Source organism: Bos indicus, chromosome 4 (assembly GCF_029378745.1).
Source record: "Bos indicus isolate NIAB-ARS_2022 breed Sahiwal x Tharparkar chromosome 4, NIAB-ARS_B.indTharparkar_mat_pri_1.0, whole genome shotgun sequence".
Lineage (NCBI taxonomy): Eukaryota > Metazoa > Chordata > Mammalia > Artiodactyla > Bovidae > Bos > Bos indicus.
The window spans coordinates 101,638,878-101,662,948 of record NC_091763.1 but is presented as its reverse complement, the minus strand read 5'-3'; the positions used below and the strand labels follow the sequence as shown (position 1 = coordinate 101,662,948).

General features: G+C 41.2%; 1 protein-coding gene across 2 annotated transcripts in view; it reads left to right on the top strand.

The window, feature by feature from the left end:
• DGKI (diacylglycerol kinase iota) overlaps positions 1 to 24,071 on the top strand; it is a 513,531-nt gene that overhangs the window by 271,205 nt on the left and 218,255 nt on the right. For both annotated transcript variants that reach the window (XM_070788214.1, XM_070788213.1), the window contains exons 11-14: positions 8,396 to 8,478; positions 10,400 to 10,460; positions 22,008 to 22,121; positions 23,794 to 23,931. In XM_070788214.1, the coding sequence (XP_070644315.1) occupies positions 8,396 to 8,478; positions 10,400 to 10,460; positions 22,008 to 22,121; positions 23,794 to 23,931 (396 nt within the window). The remainder of the gene's footprint in view (positions 1 to 8,395; positions 8,479 to 10,399; positions 10,461 to 22,007; positions 22,122 to 23,793; positions 23,932 to 24,071) is intronic.

Here is a 24,071-nt window from a genome sequence, read left to right as displayed (position 1 = left end):
AAGACAGTGATGTCCACTCCACCCCATGCTAAGACCTGTGAGGAGAGGGCGCCTTAACTGGTCTAAGCTCCTAGATGATTTTCTTGTCTAGCAAGTGTTAAGAATCATGGCCTTTTTTCCTCTTAAGCTTCTGTGTGCATGAATCACCTAGGGATCATGTTTAAATGCAGATTCTGATTCAGTGAGTCGGGGTACCTCTGAAATCCTGCTTTTCTGACAAGCTTCCTGGTGCCACCATTGCTGCAGCTTGGAGACCACACTGATTCGCAGGAATTTACAGCAATTAGTAGAGAAATGGGGCTTCCCATTTCCAAAGAATCCTCCTGCCAATGCAGGAGATGAAAGACACGTGAGTTCGATCCCTGGGTCAGGAAGATCTCCTGGACTCTGTTTTTTGATTGTTAAATCAGGGCTTTTGCCTTTTAAGAATTGATTTGTCTTGCTCATCTGTGTCTAGATATAAAGTATTCCCCCTACCCCTTTCTGTTCTTGAAGGTTAGGCTTCACACTTAGACACACAAAAAAAACCTTCTTAGCTGTTCTTCAAATAATTAGACTACATCGCCATCTGCTGGCAAGTAAAATACCTACAGCTCTTTTTTTTTTTTCTTCAGTATTTTTTCAGAAAATTTCCAACACTTGGCAGAAGATACTGAGCTGAACATGGGGGCGGTTTTTATATCTTATTTTTTAAACAATGACTTCTTTTAAACATGTATTTGTGTGTTAGTTGCTTGGTCTTGTCCGACTCTTCGCAACCCCATGACTGCAGCCCACCAGGCTCCTCTGTCCATGGAATTCTCCAGGCAAGAATACTGGAGTTGATTGCCATTCCCTTTTCCAGGGGATCTTCCCGACTCAGGGGTCAAACTCGGGTCCCCCACATTGCAGGCAGATCCTTTACCGTCTGAGCCACCAGAGAAGCCTCCTTTAAACAGGTGCTTCACAGTAATTGTCTCTTTTTCTAACCCTTCAGGTAGACACATGTTGGGTGTTCTGCAAAGCTTTGGAAGTTGGTGGTATGGCTGTTATTGGTGGGATGTGAGCTATGTGAGGGAACATTCACTAGAGTTAGGGGTTGCGATACCAACTTTAGTGTTGTCTCCTGCAGAAAAGAAGAAAGATAAACTTTATTCCTGCGTGATCCCCTCCTCAGTGTGGAAACTGAGAAAGGGCCCGACTGCTCACGCGTATCTCCGCTTTAACTTCGACTCTTAATGTTTTTTGGATGCCCCTGACTCATTAGCACGTTTGTGCCTGAGTCTTATGGGCCTTTCTGATGCCTCTCAATGCTTCCTGCTTTTCCACTGGGTCTCCTTCACAAATTTCATCTTCAGTGACATAGATTATACATGCATGGTTAGGCAGATGTCTTTCTTTTAATTGAGCTGTAGCTGATTTATAATATTATATTGGTTTCAGGTGTCCAACATAGTGATTCAATGTTCTTGTAGGTTAGGCTTCAAGTTTTCCTAGAATATAGGCTTTATTTCCTGTAAGCAGGGGATCTGATTGCTATTTATTCTAGCCAAGCAGTCCTTAGAGTCAAGTGTCCAGACCTTGGGTGCTTACACTGTTCAGTGTGAAATCCCAGGGTTCAGGCGTGGCATGAGTTGGACCCTTGGATGGGAGTTCCCAGGGAGCTTATCAGCAGGTTATAGGAGGAAAGGATGTTCAGTCTGTGGACAGGCTCATACTGACCGAGTTTGTACCCCTATCCGTGGACAGGCTTTTCCACATCGGGGGTACCCGTCCTGAGTCAGGCCAGGGAAAGTCAACCCAGGTAGGAGGAAAGAGGAGACAGAAGTAACTTCAAATCTGAATCCCCAAACTACTTCTAAATACTGAACAAACAACCTCAAAGAAGATGTTGTTTTCTACTGTGCTCAACCTAAGCATAAATCAAAAGCCACTATTCTTTTTTTTTTTTTTATTGAGATATAGTTGATCTACACTGTTGTGTTTCTGGTGTGCAGTGAAGTGACTCAGTATGTGTGTGTGTTTTCCCATTATGGCTTATTAAAGGATGTTAGTAATAGTTCCCTGTGCTTTACAGTAGGATCTTATTGTTTATCTGTTTTATACAATAGTTTGTATCTGCTAATCACAAACTCCTAATGTGTCCCCTGCCCCCTTTCCCCTTTAGTAACCATAAGTTTGTGTTCTATGTCTGTGAGTTTCTGTTTTGTAAATAACTTCATTTGTATTATAGTTTTAGATTCCACATCTAAGTTATCACATGGTATTTGTCTTTGACTTACTTCACTTAATATGATAATCTCTAGTTCCATCCCTGTTGCTTCAAATGGCCTTATTTGTGGATGAGTAATATTCTATTGTGTGTGTATACACACACACACACACACACACACACACACACACACATATATATAAAATGAAAGTGAAGTCACTCAGTCGTGTCCGACTCTCTGTGATCCCATGGACTGTAGCCCACCAGGCTCCTCCATCCATGGGATTTTCCAGGCAAGAATACTGGAGTGGGCTGCCATTTCCTTCTCCATATATATATGCATTTATTCAGAAAACTAAGATCATGGCATCTGGTCCCATCACTTCATGGCAAATAGATGGAGAAGTGGAAACAGTGGCTGACTTTATTTTGGGGGGCTCCAAAATCACTGCAGATGGTGACAGCAGCCATGAAATTAAAAGACGCCTACTCCTTGGAATGAAAATTATGACCAACCAAGACAGCATATTAAAAAGCAGAGACATTACTTTGTCAACAAAGGTCTGTCTAGTCAAGGCTATGGTTTTTCCAGTACTCGTGTATGGATGTGAGAGTTGGACTATAAAGAAAGCTGAGTGCTGAAGAATTGATGCTTTTGAACTGTGGTGTTGGAGAAGACTCTTGAGAGTCCCTTGGACTGCAAGGAGATCCAACCAGTCCATCCTAAAGGAGATCAGTCCTGGGTGTTCTTTGGAAGGACTGATGTTGAAGCTGAAACTCCAATATTTTGGCCACCTGATGTGAAGAGCTCACTCATTTGAAAAGACCCTGATGCTGGGAAGGATTGAAGGCAGGAGGAGAAGGGGACAGCAGAGGATGAGATGGTTGGATGGCCTCACCGACTCAATGGACATGGGTTTGGGTGGACTCTGGGAGTTGGTGATGGACAGGGAGGCCTGGCGTGCTGCACTTCATGGGGTTGCAGGGAGTTGGACACGACTGAGCAACTGAACTGATAAATATAAAACATCTTCCTTATTCATTTACCTGTGATGGAATTTAGGTTGCTTCTATGTCTTGGCTATTGTGAATAGTATTGCTATGAACATTGGTGTCCATATATATTTTCAAATTAAACCTTTCTCTGGATATGTGCCCAGGAGTACGACTGCTATATCATATGGTAGCTCTATTTTCAGTTTTCTGAGGAACCTTCATCCTGTTGTTCATAGTGGCTGCACTGATACACATTCTCACCAACAGTGTAGGAGGGGTCCCTTCTCTCTACACTCTCTCCAGCATTTATTGTTTGTAGGCTTTTTGATGATGACCTTTCTGACCATTGAGGTGATAACCTCATTGTGGTTTTGATTTGCACTTCTCTAATAATTAATGATGTTGCGTGTCTTCTGTGTGCCATTTCCAAAGGCCCTACCTTCATGTTGAGGGTGAATTTTAGAGAACAGACATCAGTGTATAGGACAAACCAAGCTATCTAGCCCCTTTCATAGGTCTAGGGCCTGGATATCTAGCTCCTTAGACTGTAGTTATACTGATGTATCAAAATGTAAGTCCTATTCTCCTGATTCAAGCACTTCCTGCAAAACAAAGCCCAAGCTCCATAGCCTATATGGAGCGGTCCCCAGCCTTGATGGCACCAGGGACTGGTTTCGTGGAAGACAATTTTTCCTTGGGCTGTGGGGTGGTGGGGTTGGAGATGGTTTCAGGATGATTCAAGTGCATTACATTTATTCTGTACTTTATTTCAATTATTATTACATGTGATATATAATGAAATATTTATATAACTCACCATAATACATAATCAATGGGAGCCCTGAGCTTATTTTCCTTCAACTAGATAGTTGAGCTCAGGCGGTAATATGAGTGATGGGAAGCAACTATAAATACAGATGAAGCTTCCCTCGCTCACCTGCTACTCGTCTCCTGCTTTGCTGCCTGGTTCCTGACAGGCTGTGCACAGGTGGTCCATGGCCTGGGAGTTGGGGACCCCTGGTCTCTATGAATTAATCTGCAACTCACTTGTGCAGTTTCATCTCCCACCACCCCAGCCTTATGGTCCAAAGACTGCAAGGAATATAGTTTTTCCATGATACGTCTTGCTGCTTCACATGGGTTGTGCCTAAAACATTTTTGTCTACTTCATCTAAAAACAAGTAGTTAACTCTACTCATCTTTCAAGGCAAAGTTCAAGTATCATATATAGGAAGCCTTCGTCCAGTACCCACAATTGGGCTTTGAGTGTCTCCACTGGCCACTTATGCATTTCAGTTGGCATCTTCAACATAGCATTGACCATCGTTAGTGAGTGAGTATTTTGTGTTGAGCTCCTGGGTGCGCGCATGGGTACAGGTTAGGAGCCTAACACAGATTTATTGCATAAATCAGATATTCCTTTGGGATTGTTTGGGTTAAGTGATTTCTTCACCTCTTCCTCCTGCTGTTAGATTTTCCTCAGATGTTTCTTATGGACAGTTCTTTTCATGATCTAGAAAATATTTCCATGATATAAACCAAAGTTTGCTTAGTAGCATAGACCATTTAGCCTTATATGAGAATTTCAGTGCTTGATGTGCTGCTGTTTGAACTGACCCATTCTTAGTTGATTCTTTTTACCCCCAAATTACTATACTCTATGAATAAATCAGAGAACTTCCTTTTGACAGCAAGAATCTTCTCTGTCTCGTCCATCTCCTGATTCCCTTACCTAAAACTGTACCTGGCCCTTAGTAGGTGAGTGGATGAATACTGCTTGTTTCTATCTAGAAAAGTGTATCTATTTTCATAGATAAAAGTGTATCTATTGTCTATGATGCCCCACTCTGTTTCCTGACACCTACAGCTGGAGAGAACAATGTTTTAACATTCCATAGGAATATCCAATCTCACAATATCTTAAAAAATATTGAGGTATTACAGCTACAACCTTGTGTATGAGAACACTCTTCAGAGTGTATTAGAATTGATGTATAATAGCCTTTTTTTTTTAATTTAGAGAAAACTAAAAAAAAAACCTCTTGCCCAGAAATTCAGCTTTTCAAGGCATATAGCATGTGATGACTATGAGAGTATTTGGAATCTGCTAGTGAATTGTGTAAATGATGGAGTAGACTTAATCTTGTCTGTGAGAAAGAAAGAAATCACCCTTTTCCTGGTGAGTTAGTACTTGTCCACCCATTCAATTCTATTGAATAAATTGTATCTATTAAAGCCCTAAAGAAGCTCATCCTAGAGGTAACAGCAGAATTAATAGACCTGACTTGAATGTGTGCTAGGCTTCTTTTCTTTACCCACCAAGATTGACTTAATACAGTGCAATGCGTTATTCAGACACTGACCATTTTCGCAAACGATTATATTTTAGAAAGGTTACTGAAGAGTTGACTCATTGGAAAAGACTCTGATGCTGGGAGGGATTGGGGGCAGGAGGAGAAGGGGACGACAGAGGATGAGATGGCTGGATGGCATCACCGACTCGATGGACGTGGGTTTGAGTGAACACCGGGAGATGGTGATGGACAGGGAGGCCTGGTGTGCTGCAGTTCATGGGGTTGAAAAGAGTCAGACACGACTGAGCGACTGAACTGAACTGAAGGTAAACACTTAAGGGCAGCCTTGCGTGTTTGTGCCAGTCACCCCTGCTCAGTTCCAGAGCGCCTCGTTCCAGTAGACTGCAGTGTCAGTGGCACCTCCTAGAAGCATGGGGTGCAAAATTTACCAGCCTTAAAAAATAATCCTTCTTCAAAAGGACAACTGTAGACAGTTAGGTGTTCTACCTCACACAGGATGAGCAAAAACCAAAACAGTGTGAACACCCAAACCTTTTAGAGAAATTTGAAGATTGAAAAAAACCTTCTCAATGCTTCTTATTTGTATTTTTTGAAAGGTGTTAATTACCTAGTATTATATGTGTAAGAGAAGCTGAAATTGAAATGCACACTCTACCAGAGCCAAAGGTGACAAGAAGGGAGTAATTAACATTGACAATACACATTGCCCTAGGAATCTAAAAGTGAAAATTTAATTTTCCAGCAAGTCAGTTGGAAGTTTTTAATAAGCCAATCGGTCACTAAAATGACTCTGGTGTTACCTATGAAACATACAAGATTACCTGAAATAATCCCAACTGACTTGATACCAAGGTCTGGTATGGAAAGAAGAGAGCAGTCTAGTATTTAGTTACCATTATGTATCTAAACCTATGTTTGAATTTTATGGGAAGGGAAGCATGTCATTTGGTGAAACTGAAGGATTGGGTTCGTTGTAATAATTAAGGATAGAGTGTTATTCCTAAATTTATAGCAAGCACATGATAAAGCAGAACTTTTAAATTATAGGTTTGGATGAGATGTGGAACAAAAAGACCTACCATGGCCTCTGCAACAACTGGCATAACAATGTGATAATTATAAGCTACACTTTAGCCCTCACACCCTCAAGTGTAATTTAATGAATAGATTAACAAGGAGCAAAAAAGAAAGGGACTAACATTTACAAAGGCCTATTTTGTGCCACGTACTGTGCTGGATATGTAACTATTACTGATTCATTTAATTCTCATAATCACCCTGGGAAGCAGACACTGCTGTATTTTACATGCTGAATTTCTACAAGATTATAAATGTTCACAGTCACCCAGTTAGAACATCCAAGTTAGCTCTGACTCAAATATTGTGCTATTTCTACTATAATAGGATGACTCTCAAATACAGAATATAGGAATAAAAACAGGAATATTTTTAAGAAAGAGCAATTATGATAGCTAGTTAAGGGACTATAATTAGAAGCAACAGATGCTGCCCAACCAATCAAATATTATTTGCTGTGGTTGATAGTGATCTAAAGTGAGGCACCCTACTCAACTTTAAACCTCTTTTGATACTGCCTTGGAGTATCTTGGACTGCAAGGAGATCCAACCAGTCCATCCTAAAGGAGATCAGTCCTGGGTGTTCATTGGAAGGACTGATGCTAAAGCTGAAACTCCAATACTTTGGTAACCTCATGCGAAGAGTTGACACATTGGAAAAGACCCTGATGCTGGGAGGGATTGGGGGCAGGAGGAGAAGGGGATGACAGAGGATGAGATGGCTGGATGGCATCACCGACTCGATGGACGTGAGTGTGGGTAAGCTCCAGGAAATGGTGATGGACAGGGAGGCCTGGCGTGCTGCGATTCAAGGGGTCACAAAGAGTCGGACACGACTGAGAGACTGAACTGAATGAAAAATTATTCTTTTATTGTTTTTCTCAATTCACTTTAAGAAATGACCTCTAGAAGTGCCTTGTATTTGCCATGATGACAGCTCTGTAAATGTTCCAATTACTTGAGACACTCCAGAAATGATTTGGAGAAATAGATACAGGTATAGACATGGAAATTGAAAAATATCAAAGTAAGATTTGGAAACACCATATATTATAAATAATGGGGAGCCTGAGATACTTTTGCTGTGGTTAAAAACATTTATTTCAAGAAAATTATATTTAGTTAATACTGTCCATATTTCATATTATGCAAAGACACTAGTAATCTGCACAATAAAATAAAAATTAATGTTAAATTGCATAAGTGGACTAACTTTCCTATGTGGATTTTCATGAATTAAATAATGATGACAAAAGCTAATAGGGCTCAGTCATTAAGCACTTACTGCATGCCATCCACAGTGTGTTTAATCTTTGCAACAGGTCTGTGAAGGGCTCCCCAGGTGGTGCTAGTGGTAAAGAACTCCCCTGCCAGTGCAGGAGATGGAAGGGACACAGGATGGATCCCTGGGTTGGAAAGATCTCCTGGAGGAGGAAATGGCAACCCACGCCAGTATTCTTGCCTGGGAAATCCCATGGACAGAGGAGCCTGGTGGGCTATGGTCTATAGGGTCACAAAGAGTTGGACACGACTGAAGTGATTTAGCACACAGCACACTGTGAAGTAGGCATTTTTATCTCTGCATTGAGAGCTGAGCTTAATGAAATTAGAGAAATTGCTCAGAGTTACACAAGTTAACAGCATGTATGTAGGCATTCAGCCTAGGTATAGAGATGGCCAAAGCCCATGACTTTTAACTACTACTCTATACTGTTCGATATTATTTTTCAGAACAGGATTTATTTTTATTCTTTAAATGAGGAGCTAATATTTGGAAACCTCTTCCTATTATTGTCTTTTGTTGTTGTTGTTACAGGGAACCAAAGTCCTACAGATGTTCATGTGGTACCTGAACCCACGGCAGGTCTTTGACCTTTCTCAGGAAGGACCGAAAGATGCGTAAGTCTGGAAATACCCTCTGTGGTTCATACTGTTTCAGGCGCGTGAGAAGATCTTTCTATTTTGGGGTCCTGCTTTATTTGATTGCATCGTGAAGTATTTTCTGTCTTTCATCTACTTGCTCACCTGTACTACTCTCCCTCTAAAACTTCACCTGATGTTTCCCCTCTTCTCTAACTTTCATTCAACGCATATCCTGTGTGTTGCTAACTCCTCGTGTGTTTGTTGCCTAGACACATGTAACTGTAGATAAGGGGCAAGTCTGAATTGAGAAAGGATCCATCCTTTTTCTGCTTCTGCATGTATGGCTTTGGAGAGGTACCTTAAGAGGAAGAAGTGTGTCTTTGTGGAGAATGGCCATGATCTGTTTATGAATGTGTTTGTTTATTTGATTTAGAGATTGTGTGTAGCATCCATGAGCACTTGTGAAACGAGTGAATTGATTACACCTGTAGATTCCATAGCAGAGTCGGGGAGACATTCTAGTTCCTGTTTAATCCCTTGTTTGGGCCTCTCAGAAATTTCATTCTCTATTTTTTGTGGAAAGGGGTGGAAAATAAAGTCTATTGTAGGTGACATGTATCTTATATCTTCCTTTTGGTGGAAGGGTGTATGGTAGGAAAGAGCCAGGGATGTTTCTGCTGTTGTCTGGTTCCCTTTTGAAAACCCACCTGTAAGATAGTTCAGATTTCATCTGTTAAACTTTAGAGCTAAAGAGACACTAATTACTTTTCAATAAGTAATATCAGAGGCAAAGAAGCACTCAGATCATTTCTGAGAATTTATCAGATAATTTCTAGACAAATAATATTCCTCTATGAAATGGATAAATTATGTATTTTAAGCATGCAGGAGAAGATTAATTATGAAAATTAATTTCTGTTGTCATTCTTCTAATCTATGAACTTCTTTGCTACTAGAGTTTGCTATAAGACTTCTATTTTTTTAATAGAATACATCATTCTATTATACATTCTATTACACATCTATTAATACATCTGCATTCAGATCTATTAAAGCAAATCTACAATCCTGGGTTTTGCCATTTTATGTTTACTTTTCTTAAGATTTTATCATTTTCAGTTAGGCTTTAGGTAGATAACTTCACAGATCACCATAAAGAATATGGCAAGACAGTAACTGTTTTCAGGAAAAATGTCATTTGATGTAAATAAGGTGATGTTTCTGGAGTAGAGCCATTAGAATCTTCACTTCAGCAGACAGTTTAGTAGGGGAAGTGTCATTGCATTTTCTTCAGAGACAACAGGAAAGACAATTTTCAAGAAGACAAAATCAAAAGAAAGAAAATTCAGTACATCTTCCCTCTTTGGGCTGAGAGATATAAATGGAGGTTTTAGTATTAGCAAGTGAGTGGAGTTGTGGGTGCAGTTGTAATAATGCTGGTGGAGTGTCCCATCTCTCTGAAGAAGGTTTTCTAGGGTTGAGAGTGGGAAGTATAAGTCTGAAAAATAAATAGATCTGAGGAAAGCTAATCAAATATAAGGAAGAGACTTATATGGACTATTGATTAATGATGGTTTTCTTTGAGAAAGGAGGAGGAGAATGACTGGAAAGAAGAAGAAGGAAGTTGACACTAATGAGGGAAATAATCTGAGTTGACACATTGATAGGAGTCATGGGAAATAAGCGCTAGGAGTTCCAATACCGGCCACTTAAACACGGTGTTGGCTGCCGGCCTCTAATCTGATTGCCGGCCTCTAATCCGACTGTTGGAGTCAGTCCTCTTGTGATCACTCAGATCGAGTCGCTTTGTAACTAGTTTTGAAGCCATTACCATCCTCATGATTATACATTCTCTTCACCTGCCCCTCCCCCTCTTTTGTGCTGTGTGTTGGAATAATGCTCTCTGCCGTGGCCAGGGATAGGCTCTTTTGTTAACTTTTTCCTGTTTCCTCCACAGGCTTGAGTTGTATAGGAAGGTACCAAACCTGCGGATTCTGGCCTGTGGCGGGGATGGAACGGTAGGTCCTAGAAAGAGAATCCGGCTCTCTTCCTTGTTTCTTCCGTCTGCCATTTGTTCTCCTGAAAACATGTGTATTTCTTTTTCCCACCTCACAGTCTCTCTAGTCCCCTAAACAGGGGTCCCCGACCTTTGGGATCTAATACCCGATGATCTGAGGTGGAACTGGTATAATAAGAATAGAAGTAAAGTGCACAATAATTGTAATGCACTCGAACCATCCTCCCCTGACTCTGGTCCTTGGAAAAATTATCTTCCATACAATCAGTTCCTGGTGCCAGAAGGTTGGGGACCACTGCCCTAAAACATTTGTCTCTTATGTGAATCCAAGCCCCTAAGGGTTAGGAGGGATTCTTGTTATTGCCCTTAAGGATTCAGTCTTGGTCTTTCTAAATTCTGTTTCCCCCACTCCTGTCCTGTGTCTCCCTGATCCACAAAGTAAGGATCACTAGAATGAAGATCACTAGATCACTAGAATGATCTTATGATCACTAGAAGTGATCTTCTAGCCAGATCACTAGAATGAAGATCATAGATGACTAAATGATTTTTAAAACAGAAACTGACCTATTTCCAGATATTATTAATAGTTGGTGACAATTCTGGAAGAGAAATATGCATACACGATTGAATTATTGCTTTTTTTTTTACTTGTGGAAATAAAAGTTAGAATATTGACCAACATTTTGTCTTAAAGATCACAGTTGATCCTCTTTGGAGTCATTTTAGGAGAAAAGATGGAATTGGGCTGACGTTTAACATCACGAGTGTATTTCCCCCAGTTTGTCTCATCTGTTTCTCAGTTTGCCCTCTACTTATGTTGCTATATTTAGCAAAGGCAAATAATTGAGAATGGTGACATTTAGATTTTGCTGTTCAGTATCTTTTCTTCTGTATTTAGAGTCTGATCTCATAGGATTTTATTATGAACTATCTTTGGCTTTTCTCTAATTTTCTTAATTAGAATGTTTTATTCTCAAAGGTAGCAACAGAATCTTCTAATTTTATCTCTCACAGCACGTGAGCACTTAATGCTGCGCTGAATACACATTATATACTAATAAGCACAACCAGAAAGAAATTAAACAGTGATTCCACTAGTCCTTTAGGATTTTCTGCAGAGAGAAAACAATTTTCAGTTGAGAAAATAGTGTTTACTATTCTTTGAAACTCTGATACACATTATTAGCTTATAAAATTCATTATAAAGTCTTAAAGAAGCCAGACCTATTTTGCTTTGTTTAACCTGGTGCTTTCCAGAATTCTTTGACTGTTGGGATACCCCTGGTATCCTGAATTCAGGGTCCTTTCTCTCTCTTAAATGACAATTACCTCAAATCCGTGTTGGCTGCCTGTGCCATCTTCATATCTTGGGCTTCATCATGGACTGGCTGTTCCACCTTCCAAACTTCCCCTTCTCCCCTGAGTCTCTCATCACCTCTCTCTGCCCACCCCCAACCCCCTCACGGCTTTTTTCCCTCTATTCAGCAGGTATGTGTAGAAAGCACTGTTCTAGGGTTTGTGGTATTGACGAGAAATGTTTGGAAACATGGAAATTCAAAGCATAAAGGAAAGAGAAAGAAGAGCCTAGTCCAGACACATGTGAAACATTTGTAATTATGGAGTCAGAGCTGAATTTCAAAAGAAGAGAAAAAGATAGAAGGAGAAGGACCACCAGTAGTCTTATCAAGGAAAACAACCCCCAAAGAAGTTTCAAGACAGACAGTAATTATATTATTAAGAGACTCAAGGATTAGTATGGATTTGGAAACTAGGAGATAACTGGTGGTTTTCAGGAGAATAGTTTTAATAGAGTGCCTGGCACACTTTAATAGACAAAACCCAGAATGAGAGATTTATCGTTGTTGCTAAGTTGTGCCTGCCTCTTTGCAACCCCATGGACTGTAGCAGGCTTCCCTGTCCTTCACTATCTCCTGGAGTTTGCTCATACTCATGTCCATTGAGTCGGAGATGCCATCAATGGGACAAAACCCATAATGAGTGAGATTCAGTACCACCCTAATGATTTCTGAGCTTCCCTGGTGGCTCAGATGGTGAAGAATCCACCTGCAGTGAAAGAGTCATGGGTTTTATCCCTGGGTTGGGAAGATCCCCTGAAGATGGGAATAGCAACCCACTCCAGTATTCTTGCCTGAAGAATCCCATGGGCAGAGGAGCCTGGTGGGCTACAGTCCATGGGGTTGCAAAGAGTCCGGACACGATTGAGCAACTAATGAGCAACACACATAAGGAGTTCTAATGAGCAGATCCAATCACAGTGTTGAATTTCTAGAAATACTTTCTGGTGTCATTAATGTCACCTTCTTGACTCACAGACTACCTGGTTCTCCTGCTTTTGTTATCTTTTCTAGCATCTCTTCTTTAAACATACCATAATTAGGTATCTTTTTGGTATCTTCCAGACACCATAATTAGGTATCTGGAAGACCTAGACCATAATCTAGATCTTCCAGAAGCCTGGATGTAACTTCTCATTTATGTTCTGGGTGCTTTTTCCTCCCTGGTACCTTATCTATGATCCTAGCTTCAGTTTTTACATCCTTCTACATAGTTCACAACTGCAGTAGACATTTATATGTACAACAGCTATGAAAAGTGGTATATTTCTCTTAGAATTGACACGTTCTTTTGAGCTAATTATTTTTGTCAGTGGTAACCTCTGTAGTCCAATCATGTAGAATCAAAACTTTGCATATCTTCTACCTTATGTAAACCCAGATTTTATTTTATTTTACCTTGTTAAAACAAGTTGTGCTGTGAAAGGTATCTGGGGTTTATGACGTGTTTATCAAGGTACATGATTAACATTTTTAATTTGATCAGTTTAGAATAAGAAACTTTTAATTTTGAGTGTTTGTTTGAAGGAGAGGCCTGCTGATGGAGTCATGAAGAGAAACTCTTGGCTCTTGGCAAATGAAGGATAATTCCTGAGTGCCGGGTATATGTTTGACATCAGGTGCTCAGCCTTCATTTAGTGAGTATGTCTATCACTGTAGAGGTTGTCAGAATTCTAAGTGACAAGGCTCTAGGAAGAATCAGAAATGGAATACTTTTAACTGGTTGGGATGATGATATGTTAATCCTTAATCACGTCAGTTTATATACAAAGTATTATTTAATATACAGACTGCTGCTGCTGCTAAGTCACTTCAGTCGTGTCCGACTCTGTGCGACCCATAGACGGCAGCCCACCAGGCTCCCCCGTCCCTGGGATTCCCCAGGCCAGAACACTGGAGTGGGTTGCCATTTCCTTCTCCAATGCAGGAAAGTGAAAAGTGAAAGTGAAATCGCTCAGTCGTGTCCGACTCTTAGTGACCCCATGGACTGCAGCCTACCAGGGTCCTCCATCAATGGGATTTTCCAGGCAAGAATACTGGAGTGGGATGCCATTGCCTTCTCTGAATATACAGACATCTTGCATTAATTTGGAAAAAAGTTCTTAGGCTTCAGTATGAGTTACTTTAATTTGATGCTGTTAAAAAGTACAAAGGCATATACTGCACTTGGAAGAGGAAGAGATGCTTGTGCCACCATTGCTGTGGCTTTTGGAAAGTTCCTTAACCCCTTCTGAGATGTTCTAAGTCTGAAAACAGACACATTTGGATCCCTAAGGGTCTTCACAGCTGTAGCACTGTATTAGTAGAGACCATTGGTGTTCAGGAGAACTATTATGTAAGCTGCAGTCTTTAATTTTAAGTTTTCTAGAAGACACTTAAAAAACTAAGAAGCAGGTAAAATTGATTTTATAATATATTTTCTTTAACCCAGTATATCCAAGATACTATCATTTCAACACATAGTCAGTGTAAAGTTACTAATGGGATATTTTATGCTCAGTTTGTATTGTCTCCAGAACCAGCCTATATTTTAAATTTACAATGCCTCCAGTTTGGATCAGCCACATTTGAGCAGTCTGTGACCACACCTGGCCAGTGGTGGCTGCGGGGGACAGCGCCACAGTTTCAGGCTCTTTATAACTGGTTTACAGAATCCCAAGATGGTCACATAGTTGCAGGTATCCTGTGGGCTGGTCTCATCTTTGATCTCTAGGCGGAGAGAAAATAACTCAGAATGATCTCAAATCTTCATGTTTATATTCTGGCTTTGGTCATGGGGTAGATTTACATTCTTTGCTTTCTGCGACCAGATCTCCACCCATCCAGCTCCCCACGGCTGCTGCTTAACTATCAAGGAGTCTGTAAACTGAGACACTAAAGTCACTGGTCCCCTCCCCTCCTTAAGGATCTTTAAGGTGCAGTGTGATCTGTCATTACCCTGTCCTTGGCCTTGATGAACTGAGCTGGACCCAAAGGTCCACCCTTAATCCTGTTGATGTCTTTCCCAAGGGCTGGAGTTAAACGGACTTGAACTACAGCATGCTTATTTCTGGTTCAGTTGGCATCCCCAGGTGAAGATACATGCTAAACAGAAGGCATGCCCATGCCCTGGCTCACTGCAGCCACAGAACAGGGGAAAAAGGTCTATTTCCTTCTAATGGACAGGGCAAGAAAATTGTTCCACTTGCGTCTTCTCTCTCAACCTCTCCACATCCCAGACTCTCTTGAGAAGCAGCACATGGTGTAACCTCAGTTGTCTTCATGCCAGTGAGAGAATGGACAGCCTAAAGTCTACATTGTATTAAAAAAAAAAACAACAACAACAACTCATATTTTGGCTTTTTTCTCAATCCTTTAGCGCTGATTTTAAACATTTATCTTACCATAGAGTGACTTTGTAAACTATTAAGTGCAAATATAAAAATATCAAAAGGACGAATGGCAGTGTACATGCTAGGAAGGGAACCTAGTTGTCAAATGCTGCCTTTGGATGGTCTTTCAGGGTGTAGAAACGTTCCCCTCGCTCTTTTGATTTCTTCATATGAGAATCCTTTACTTTTCTGCCTGCAGATAATATGAGGAAAGGCAATTGTGCACCCGCTCTGTTCAAAGAAAACGTCAATTCACGATCCTGTTCGCCCGCCCCTCAGTCCGTTCTCAAGCTAGCATATTGCTGAAAGAAAACACTGCTCAGCCTGCACTTGGGAAATTATCTGGTGATAGTTATAGCTGAATGTGGCCAGGAGGTGGCAGCATCGGGCAACTGCTGCAGCCTCTGGGCTGGGCTGCTTTGCTCAGGGCTGAAGCCAGGGACCCTGGTGTGCCAGATCTATCAGCCCTGCTTTTCCTAACATGAAGGCAGGAAGGAGCTCTGCTACCTGGAACATGATTCTGCCCCTTCTTCAGTTGGGATGGGAAATATGCTAAGTGTCCACTGCTGCAATTAATTAAGTTTAATGGAAGAGGTGCTTGTGGAGATGATTTGGGGTAATGCAAAATTCTCTACAAACACAGTCCTGCCCACAAATATGCATCTGGACTTCCAGCAGGAACAGGGTCCTGGGTCCTGGGAAGGGAGAGCCGCTGATAACAGATTTTAAGACCTTTTATATAGTTTTGTTCTCATAGGGGCAGAGACACGGACTAGTACTGAAGATCTTTATGCCTCCTTCTGTTTTAGGTGTATTTGTTCTGTAGTCTCACCCACCCCCCGCCCTGCCCCCTCTACCCCCATCCCCTGTCTCTTTCACCTTTCTGCTATAGTACAGCTTGGCTTTTACTTTTTTTGATAGTCTGTGAAAGACTTTGTGACTTGTTGGCAGTCAGTGTTGGGATCGATCTGTGAAATTCAAGGCTCAACTTCGAAGTGGAGAGACAGGAAAAAGGCATTTTGCTTCTAGGAAACTGGGCTTTTGTGGATGAAGTAAAGAAAAAGGAAGAAAAATATAGCTTAAGGCAGAGCAGTAAATGTTAATTTTAGGGTTTCCTATTTGTCAGGCACCTGCTAATCAATGTCTTTATGTCATTTAACTGATAAAATGCCCGTATGAGGCAAGTACTGTTACCCCTTTTTACATAGGAGGGAACTAGGTTAACTGACTTGCCTAAGCTCAGCTGGCAAGTATGTGATGGAGCCAGGCTTCTGACCCAGCAAGTCTCCCCCATCTCTGTGCCTTTCCTGGGTTATGTTGCCTTTTGGGGAAGGTGGTTGTTGGGTAGTGATGATGTAGCTCTTGGATGAGAAACAGTATTCAAGACTTGTGTGAAAGGAAGATCCAGACCCACGTTAGCCAAAGAACTGTGAGCCAACTATGGATTCAATACAAAAAAATCTGTGCTGTGAAAGGCAGGAGACGTTTAATGACTCCAAGGGTTATGTAATTGATGATGCCTGCTTGTATTCAGGGGGAAATTAGACGGTTGATTAACTGGCCATTGGATGGCATCACCAAATCAATGGACATGTGTTTGAACAAACTCTGGGAGATAATGAAGGATAGGGAAGCCTGGTGTGCTGCAATCCATGGGGTCGCAAAGAGTAAGATACGACTTAGTACCTGAACAACAACAAACTGGCTATTGGGAAAAGGAGAGAGAATCTATTTCTGCAGTGTTTTTTGTTTTGTTTTGTTTTGTTTAAATCAGATCAACTGGTAAGAAAGGGGAAGATCCTTTACATTCAAATCAACTGTATGTTTTCTTTTTATGCTTGAAAGCGAAGCAAAAGTAGCTCAGTCCATGTCCAGCTCTTTGCAACCCCATGGACTATAGCGCACCAAGCTCCTTTGTCCAAAGGATTCTTCAGACAAGAATACTGGAGTGGGTTGCCATTTTCATCTCCAGGGATCTTCCCCACCCAGGAATCAAACCTGAGTCTCCTGTTTTGCAGGAAGATTCTTTACCATCTGAACCACTGGAGAAGCCTATACTTAGGCCAAGTGTAAAACAGAAAGGAGATGGTGATGAGTCAGAGGGTCCAGAGGACTCTTGCCATTTTGTGGAATCACACCACAGTTTCATGTGGAATCTTGGCAGCCTTCCAAGAAAAAGAAAGGAACAATTCTTGACGTTTGAATAAGGACAATTATACTGATCAAAGATCTATTCAGTTCAGTTCAGTCGCTCATTTGTGTCCAACTCTTTGCGACCCCATGAATCGCAGCACGCCGGGCCTCCCTGTCCATCACCAACTCCTGGAGTTCACTCAGCCTCATGTCCATCAAGTCAGTGATGCAATCCAGCCATCTCATTCTCTGTCGTCCCCTTCTCCTCCTGCCCCCAATCCCTCCCAGCATCAGAGTCTTTTCCAATGAGTTAACTCTTCGCATGAGGTGGCCAAAGTATTGGAGTTTCAGCTTCAACATCAATCCTTCCAATGAACACCCAGGACTGATCTCCTTTAGGATGGACTGGTTGGATCTCCTTGCAGTCCAAGGGACTCTCAAGAGTCTTTTCCGACACCATAGTTCAAAAGCATCAATTCTTCGGGGCTCAGCTTTCTTCACAGTCCAACTCTCACATCCATACATGACCACTGGAAAAACCATAGCCTTGACTAGACCGACCTTTGTTGGCAAAGTAATGTCTCTCCTTTAAAATATGCTGCTGAGGTTGGTCATAACTTTTCTTCCAAGGAGTAAGCATCTTTTCATTTCATGGCTGCAGTCACCATCTGCAGTGATTTTGGAGCCCCCAAAATAAAGTTTGACACGAAAAATAAAGATCTATTAGGAGACACTTTATCAATTCGTGGAAGTTATGGGACACTTATTTCAAAGTTACTTGACAATTATTTGTGTTTCATGGGTTGTAAATTATTCTCTGACCTTCTGGTCTGTCTTACTCTTAGTGTTCTTTCTGGTATTTAGAATTTCTCTCTGCAGGCTCGACTTCAGAGGAAGATGTTTGGCTGTGTTTGATTTTTCCCTTTTCTTTCTCTGCACCCTTGTACTAATCTTTTCTAGTAGTTTTAATGGTCTCCAGGATCCTGAGGCTTGAGTTGGATTTTCTGTAAATGGTTAGGGCTCCATCCTGACCCTGGGTCAGGGGTGTTTCGGGTGTGTCAACAAGCTCATGGGCATTTCAGCTCACTAATAGAAGCTTTATCCCTCCAGCCCTAAGGCATCACAGCTTTCTGTGGATGAAGGCCTCAGGCAGTGGCTCCTCACCCTCTCTTCTTGGCCTCTTTTCTTCTGACCACATAGGGAGTCTGGTTCATACACAGCCTCCTGCCAGCAAGGGGTGAACTTTTATCCCCTGTAATCAGACAGAAGCCAAACGCCTGGCTTCCTCTGCTTGCCCCCTGTGCTTTCTTTGTTTCTGACCCACGGAGACTTTTTTTTTTTCCTCTTATTTTTATGTCTGGAGGGAAATAGAATGTTCAAAGTGTGAACTCATAGCATTATTTTATCCAGAAAAGACAGACCTACTTCAAAGGACCACAAGAAAAATATTTCTCATTTCAATCTACCTAAAAGAACTTAGATTTGACTTGTGAGTATAAATCAGAATAGGGGAGCTGCCAGAGCATCTCTCAGAGAAGTTAAAGAGTCTGTCTTCTTTTCCCTGCTGTATATGGGATATGGAATTAGATTTCCAGTAAGTTCCACCTCCTCTCTCAGAGTCTCTGGTTCTACTCAGGGCTGTTTACAGCTGTAGTCAGGGAGCCCAGATTGTTGGGATTTCTGAGTTTTCATGTCCTTTTTCATGACCTTTAAACCCCCTTCTCATCATTTATTAGAGGCCTCTGCTTTGACTCGATCTCATTTGTGTTTTCAGTGGCCAAGGAACAACCTCTAACAGTCATTAGCACTACTTTAGTGTCTGGCATTTTTTTTTTCCTTTTATTTCAGTAGCAAGCTTAGTGAGTGTTGTGTCAAAGAAGAGCTAAAGAAGCCCTGGATGGGAATCTGAGGACTTGTCTAGGGGTGTTTTGCTCAGTTTGAGCAAATTAGGGGACTTGTGGACTCTCGTGTAGATCTGAATTTTTAGTTTCCCGCCTTGGGCCAGCATTGTGTTACCCCTTTCTAAAAGGTAAGCACAATTTTAGGCTTCTTGATGGATGGGCAAGTTTGATATCCTAAAAAATAGTCACCGTGGAGGAGAAAGGGTTTTAGATAAGGGGTCAGCAGACCTGGTTATGACTCTTGCTTCTTTCACTTCTGATTATTTGATCTTGAGCAAATAACATAGCCTCTGTGTAGCTCAGTTAATAAATCTGCAAATAAACTGAATTTGATTAAGCAGATTCCAAGGATTCTCCATCATTTCATGGCAAATAGATGGGGAAACTGTGGCTGACCTTATTTTTCTGGGTTCCAAAATCACTGCAGATGGTGATTACAGCCATGAAGTTAAAAAATGCTTACTCCTTGGAAGGAAAGTTATGACCAACCTAGACAGTATATTGAAAAGCAGAGACATTACTTTGTCAACAAAGGTCCATCTAGTCAAGGCTATGGTTTTTCCAATAATCATGTATGGATGTGAGAGTTGGACTATAAAGAAAGCTGAGCACTGAAGAATTGATGCTTTTAAACTGTGGTGTTGGAGAAGACTCTTGAGAGTCCCTTGGACTGCAAGGAGATCCAACCAGTCCATCCTAAAGGAGATCAGTCCTGGGTGTTCATTGGAAAGACCGATGTAGAAGCTGAAACTCCAATACTGTGACCACCTGATGCGAAAAGCTGATTCATTTGAAAAGATCCAGATGCTGGGAAAGATTGAGGGTGGGAGAAGGGGACGACAGAGGATGAGATGGTTGAATGGCACCACCAACTCAATGGACGTGAGTTTGGGTGAACTCCGGAAGTTGGTGATGGACAGGGAGGCCTGGCGTGCTACAGTTCATGGGGTCGCAAAGAGTCGGACATGACTGAGGGACGAACTGAACTAAACTGAAGGATTCCCCAGTGCTCCAAAGATCCCAAAGGTCCATGCCATTGACTCTGGGATGGTCAGGCCACTTGGAAGCTGAGTTTAGTTCTTTACTGAAACATTCCTTGCACCAGAGTCGCTCAGAGGTTGGCCTTTGATATGTGGCAAGCCTAGCTTTGAATGTCAGCTCTACCATATAAATGATGTGATGTTAAGGCGGTCACTGAACCTTTCAAGCCTTGGTTTCTTTGTCTATGAATTGGGAATGAAAATTATATCTATTGTAGAGAGTTGTTTTGAAGTTTAATAATTCAGCAGAAAGCTTTGCTCAGGGACTAGCACACAGGAAAGATCAGTATGCCCCTCTTTTTGTTAATTGTAAAATCCTTGAGAGCAACCATTCTGCCTTACCTTAGAGTGTCTCACTCATCTTTTTATTTCAATTCCTTATTTCCATGCTTTATATATAGTAGTGTTCAATAAATGTACTGTTAAAATACAGTTTTAAAAAATTTGAAACATGACTCTCAAACAACTTTAGAATCAATAAATGTTAAAAACTTTATTTAGGTTTGTAATAAAGGAGTTAGCAAGATAATACCGCCAGTTTATTGGAGAAGAAGAGGAAAAGAATTATGTAGTTTATACCAGAATAATTTTTCTAAATTTGAGGCAAAATTGGTTTATGTTCTGATGGGGGAATAGAACCAGAGCATTTAAAGTGCTCTTCTCTTATCAATGTTTGTGTCTCTACAGGACAAAAATTCTCAGTAACTTAACACTCATAAAGTTCTTAAATAAGCCTGTGACACTGCTCTAGAATGACACTGTGACAATATTCAAGTTTCTTTTTGCTGTTTCCAAGTTTGGGGTAATTTTTCTAAATAGTTATAATAAGACAAAATACCAAGTATTATTTATCTTAGAAAAAGATAGAACAGGAATATGATTCTAGTATATAAGTATCCATTTTCTGCCTAAACTTATAATAAGTACTAAGTTCATCCATAATTATGTTTTTTAATGTTTCATTAAGAGGAATGTAGGGATATTTAGGAAAGCACTACTAATTTCTAAGATGATAACGTACAGAGTAACCATTTAATGAGTACTTCCATAAGCTATGCACCATATCAAGGTTTTTATATAAGTTTTAGTTTTAATCTATAAACAATCTTGTGAGGTAGGTATTATTATCCTCATTTTGAAAATCAAATAAATGAGTCTTACTGAGGTTAAATATTTAATCAAGATGACAACGCCAGTGTGAGCCAGAATTGAGATTTAGTCTGATTTCCTGAAATGCCCTAGGGATGAACCAACCTCCCTAAATTGTAAACTCTCTTGAATTTTAAAGTAGATCTCTAGTTAAACACAAGAGATGTGGGTTCAGTCCCTTGGTCAAGAGGATTCCCTGGAGAAGGAAATGGGAACCCACTCCAGTATTCTTACCTGGAAAATGCCATGGGCAGAGGAGCCTGCATTTGACTCTTTGCAACCCCATGGCTACAGTCCATGGGGCGAAGAGTCAAATATGACCGAGCACATACACGTACTGGTTAAACACGTGATGAACGGGTCTAGTTTTGTTTATATGAAATGGTGTATACAATATGGTTCTTTTTCCCTTTGAAGAGACTTGGCACACTGAAGCTGCTTGCAATAAGTGCCCTTTCTGTTTCCTGGTTGCTGGATTTTTAAAGAAAAATATGCCTATTCTGTTTTGCTCCTTTTAAAGCCTCCTATTCTCAGGTTGTCTTCTTTGTAACTTATTTATCTTTCTTCTATCTCTTCTGGCCCCCAAATGTCTGTAGGTGGGCTGGATCCTTTCCATTCTGGATGAACTGCAGCTGAGCCCTCAGCCTCCTGTCGGGGTCCTTCCTCTGGGGACCGGGAATGACCTGGCTCGGACTCTCAACTGGGGAGGGGTAAGCATGTTCTCAGGGGCTGCCCACGTCATGAAGCAGTGGAGTCCCCGAATCCACAGAGGCTCCAGTGGAGGCACATGTGCTCCTCTTGTTCAAGGAACAAGTTAGAGTTGAGAATCAAGGTCCCCGTGAACCATGGTTTTATCTTCAGTTTAAATCTATAGTCAGCTAGAGAAGAGGAAGTTTTATTTTTAAAAATGGGTTTTAGTACACAGGTCTGGGTCTGAGGTATCCACGAAAAGACAGTAGTCACAGGTATCCAGGGGGTGGGTTGGTCCTCATATTAAGCAATTACAGAGACTCAAATTGCTCCTGACCCCTAGTCCTGCCCTGATGCATCTGGTTCAGATTTCTGATTCTTACTTTGGAAGAGTCATGGCTTTGAGCATTTAGTTTTCTGGTCAATGTCATCAGGCTTTTGGCTATACAGGTAACCAATTTTCCTTTTCACCCTGGAGTCAACTTCAGGCAGGCTTGTTGAAAGTAGTTTATCTCCCACTAACCAGCCATTTAAAAGGGGCTTCCCGGGTGCCTCAGTGGTAAAGAATCCTCCTGCAATACAGGAGATGTGGGTTTGATCCCTGGGTCAGGAAGATCCCCTGGAGAAGGAAATAGCAAACCAACTCCAGGGTTCCTGCCTGGTAAATCCACGGACAGAGGAGGCTGGTGGGCTCCAGTCTGTGGGGTTGCAAAGGGTCAGACTTGACTTAGTGATTAAACAGCAACAACAGTCATTTAAAAACTATTATTATCATCATCATCATCATTAATATTTTTTACAGTATTAGGAAAATAAGAAAGCATAATATGCTAACATGTGCTGCCTGACTGGCTGTTTAACTGCTCATAGGAAATTATTGCCTGAGCTGGGCTCGAAAATTATCTTCAGATATTAGCAGGTATTAATCTGGCTTTTGGGTGTATTAACCTCCCATGTGTGATAATTATGTCAGGATATTAGCAGATATTTATTTGGCCTGGGGTGAATTAATTTCCCAGAGGTCTTTTTTCAATTTTAAGTAAGCATAGTATAAATAATATATTCTCATGAAGCAGCTAATGTATTTATCAGTATTAGTTCCTCTTATCTAAATCAGTGACTTGATCATCCTTAATAATCATGCCATCAGTCATGTATGTTCAAGGAGTAAATAGATAGCTCCCTAGCAGGGCTGTTCATCAGTCAGACTTGCCTTAGGTCCTGAAAGGGATGGTGTCTTAGGACAAGGTCAGGGAGAGGTGAGTGAAATGGAATATTAGAAATCATCTAGCAGATATCGCTTGATTATTTTCCTGCTTCTCCACATACACTTGTTCTGTGTATCCTCCAAATTTCTCTAGAGCAAGACGTGGGGAAATCTGTTTTCACCCTGATAGAAACAGCCATCCAGCATGGCTCTCAAATAACTGCCATTGACTTTACTTCTTGGTTGCTGACAGAAGTCACTCTTCTGCTCAAACCAACTAGAGAGAGTATTTCTGTGCACAGTACCCGTGACTATTGTCTTAAATTCTAAATATCTCAAGGAAAACAGTTTACTCTCAGCCTGGTTAATTGGAAAATAAAGAGAGAGCTGTAGCAGAAGGTCTCCACCTGGCATGAACTCTCAATACCTTTGGCTGTACTGTCCACTATTCCAGACAGCAGTGTGTTCGTTCTTTGATTCCTTAGGGCTACACTGATGAGCCTGTTTCTAAGATCCTTTGCCAAGTAGAAGATGGGACGATTGTACAGCTGGATCGCTGGAATCTCCACGTGGAAAGAAACCCAGACTTGCCTCCTGAAGAACTGGAAGATGGCGTGTGTAAGGTTAGAGAGTTTTCCCTTCTGCAGAAAGGGAACCCTGGAGTATTTTCTGCTTGAGCCACAGGAAATACATTCCTGGCCAGAGGATTATGTCTGATTACCTCCTATAGAGGTTATGGCTACTAGGGCTGTGAGAATAATGC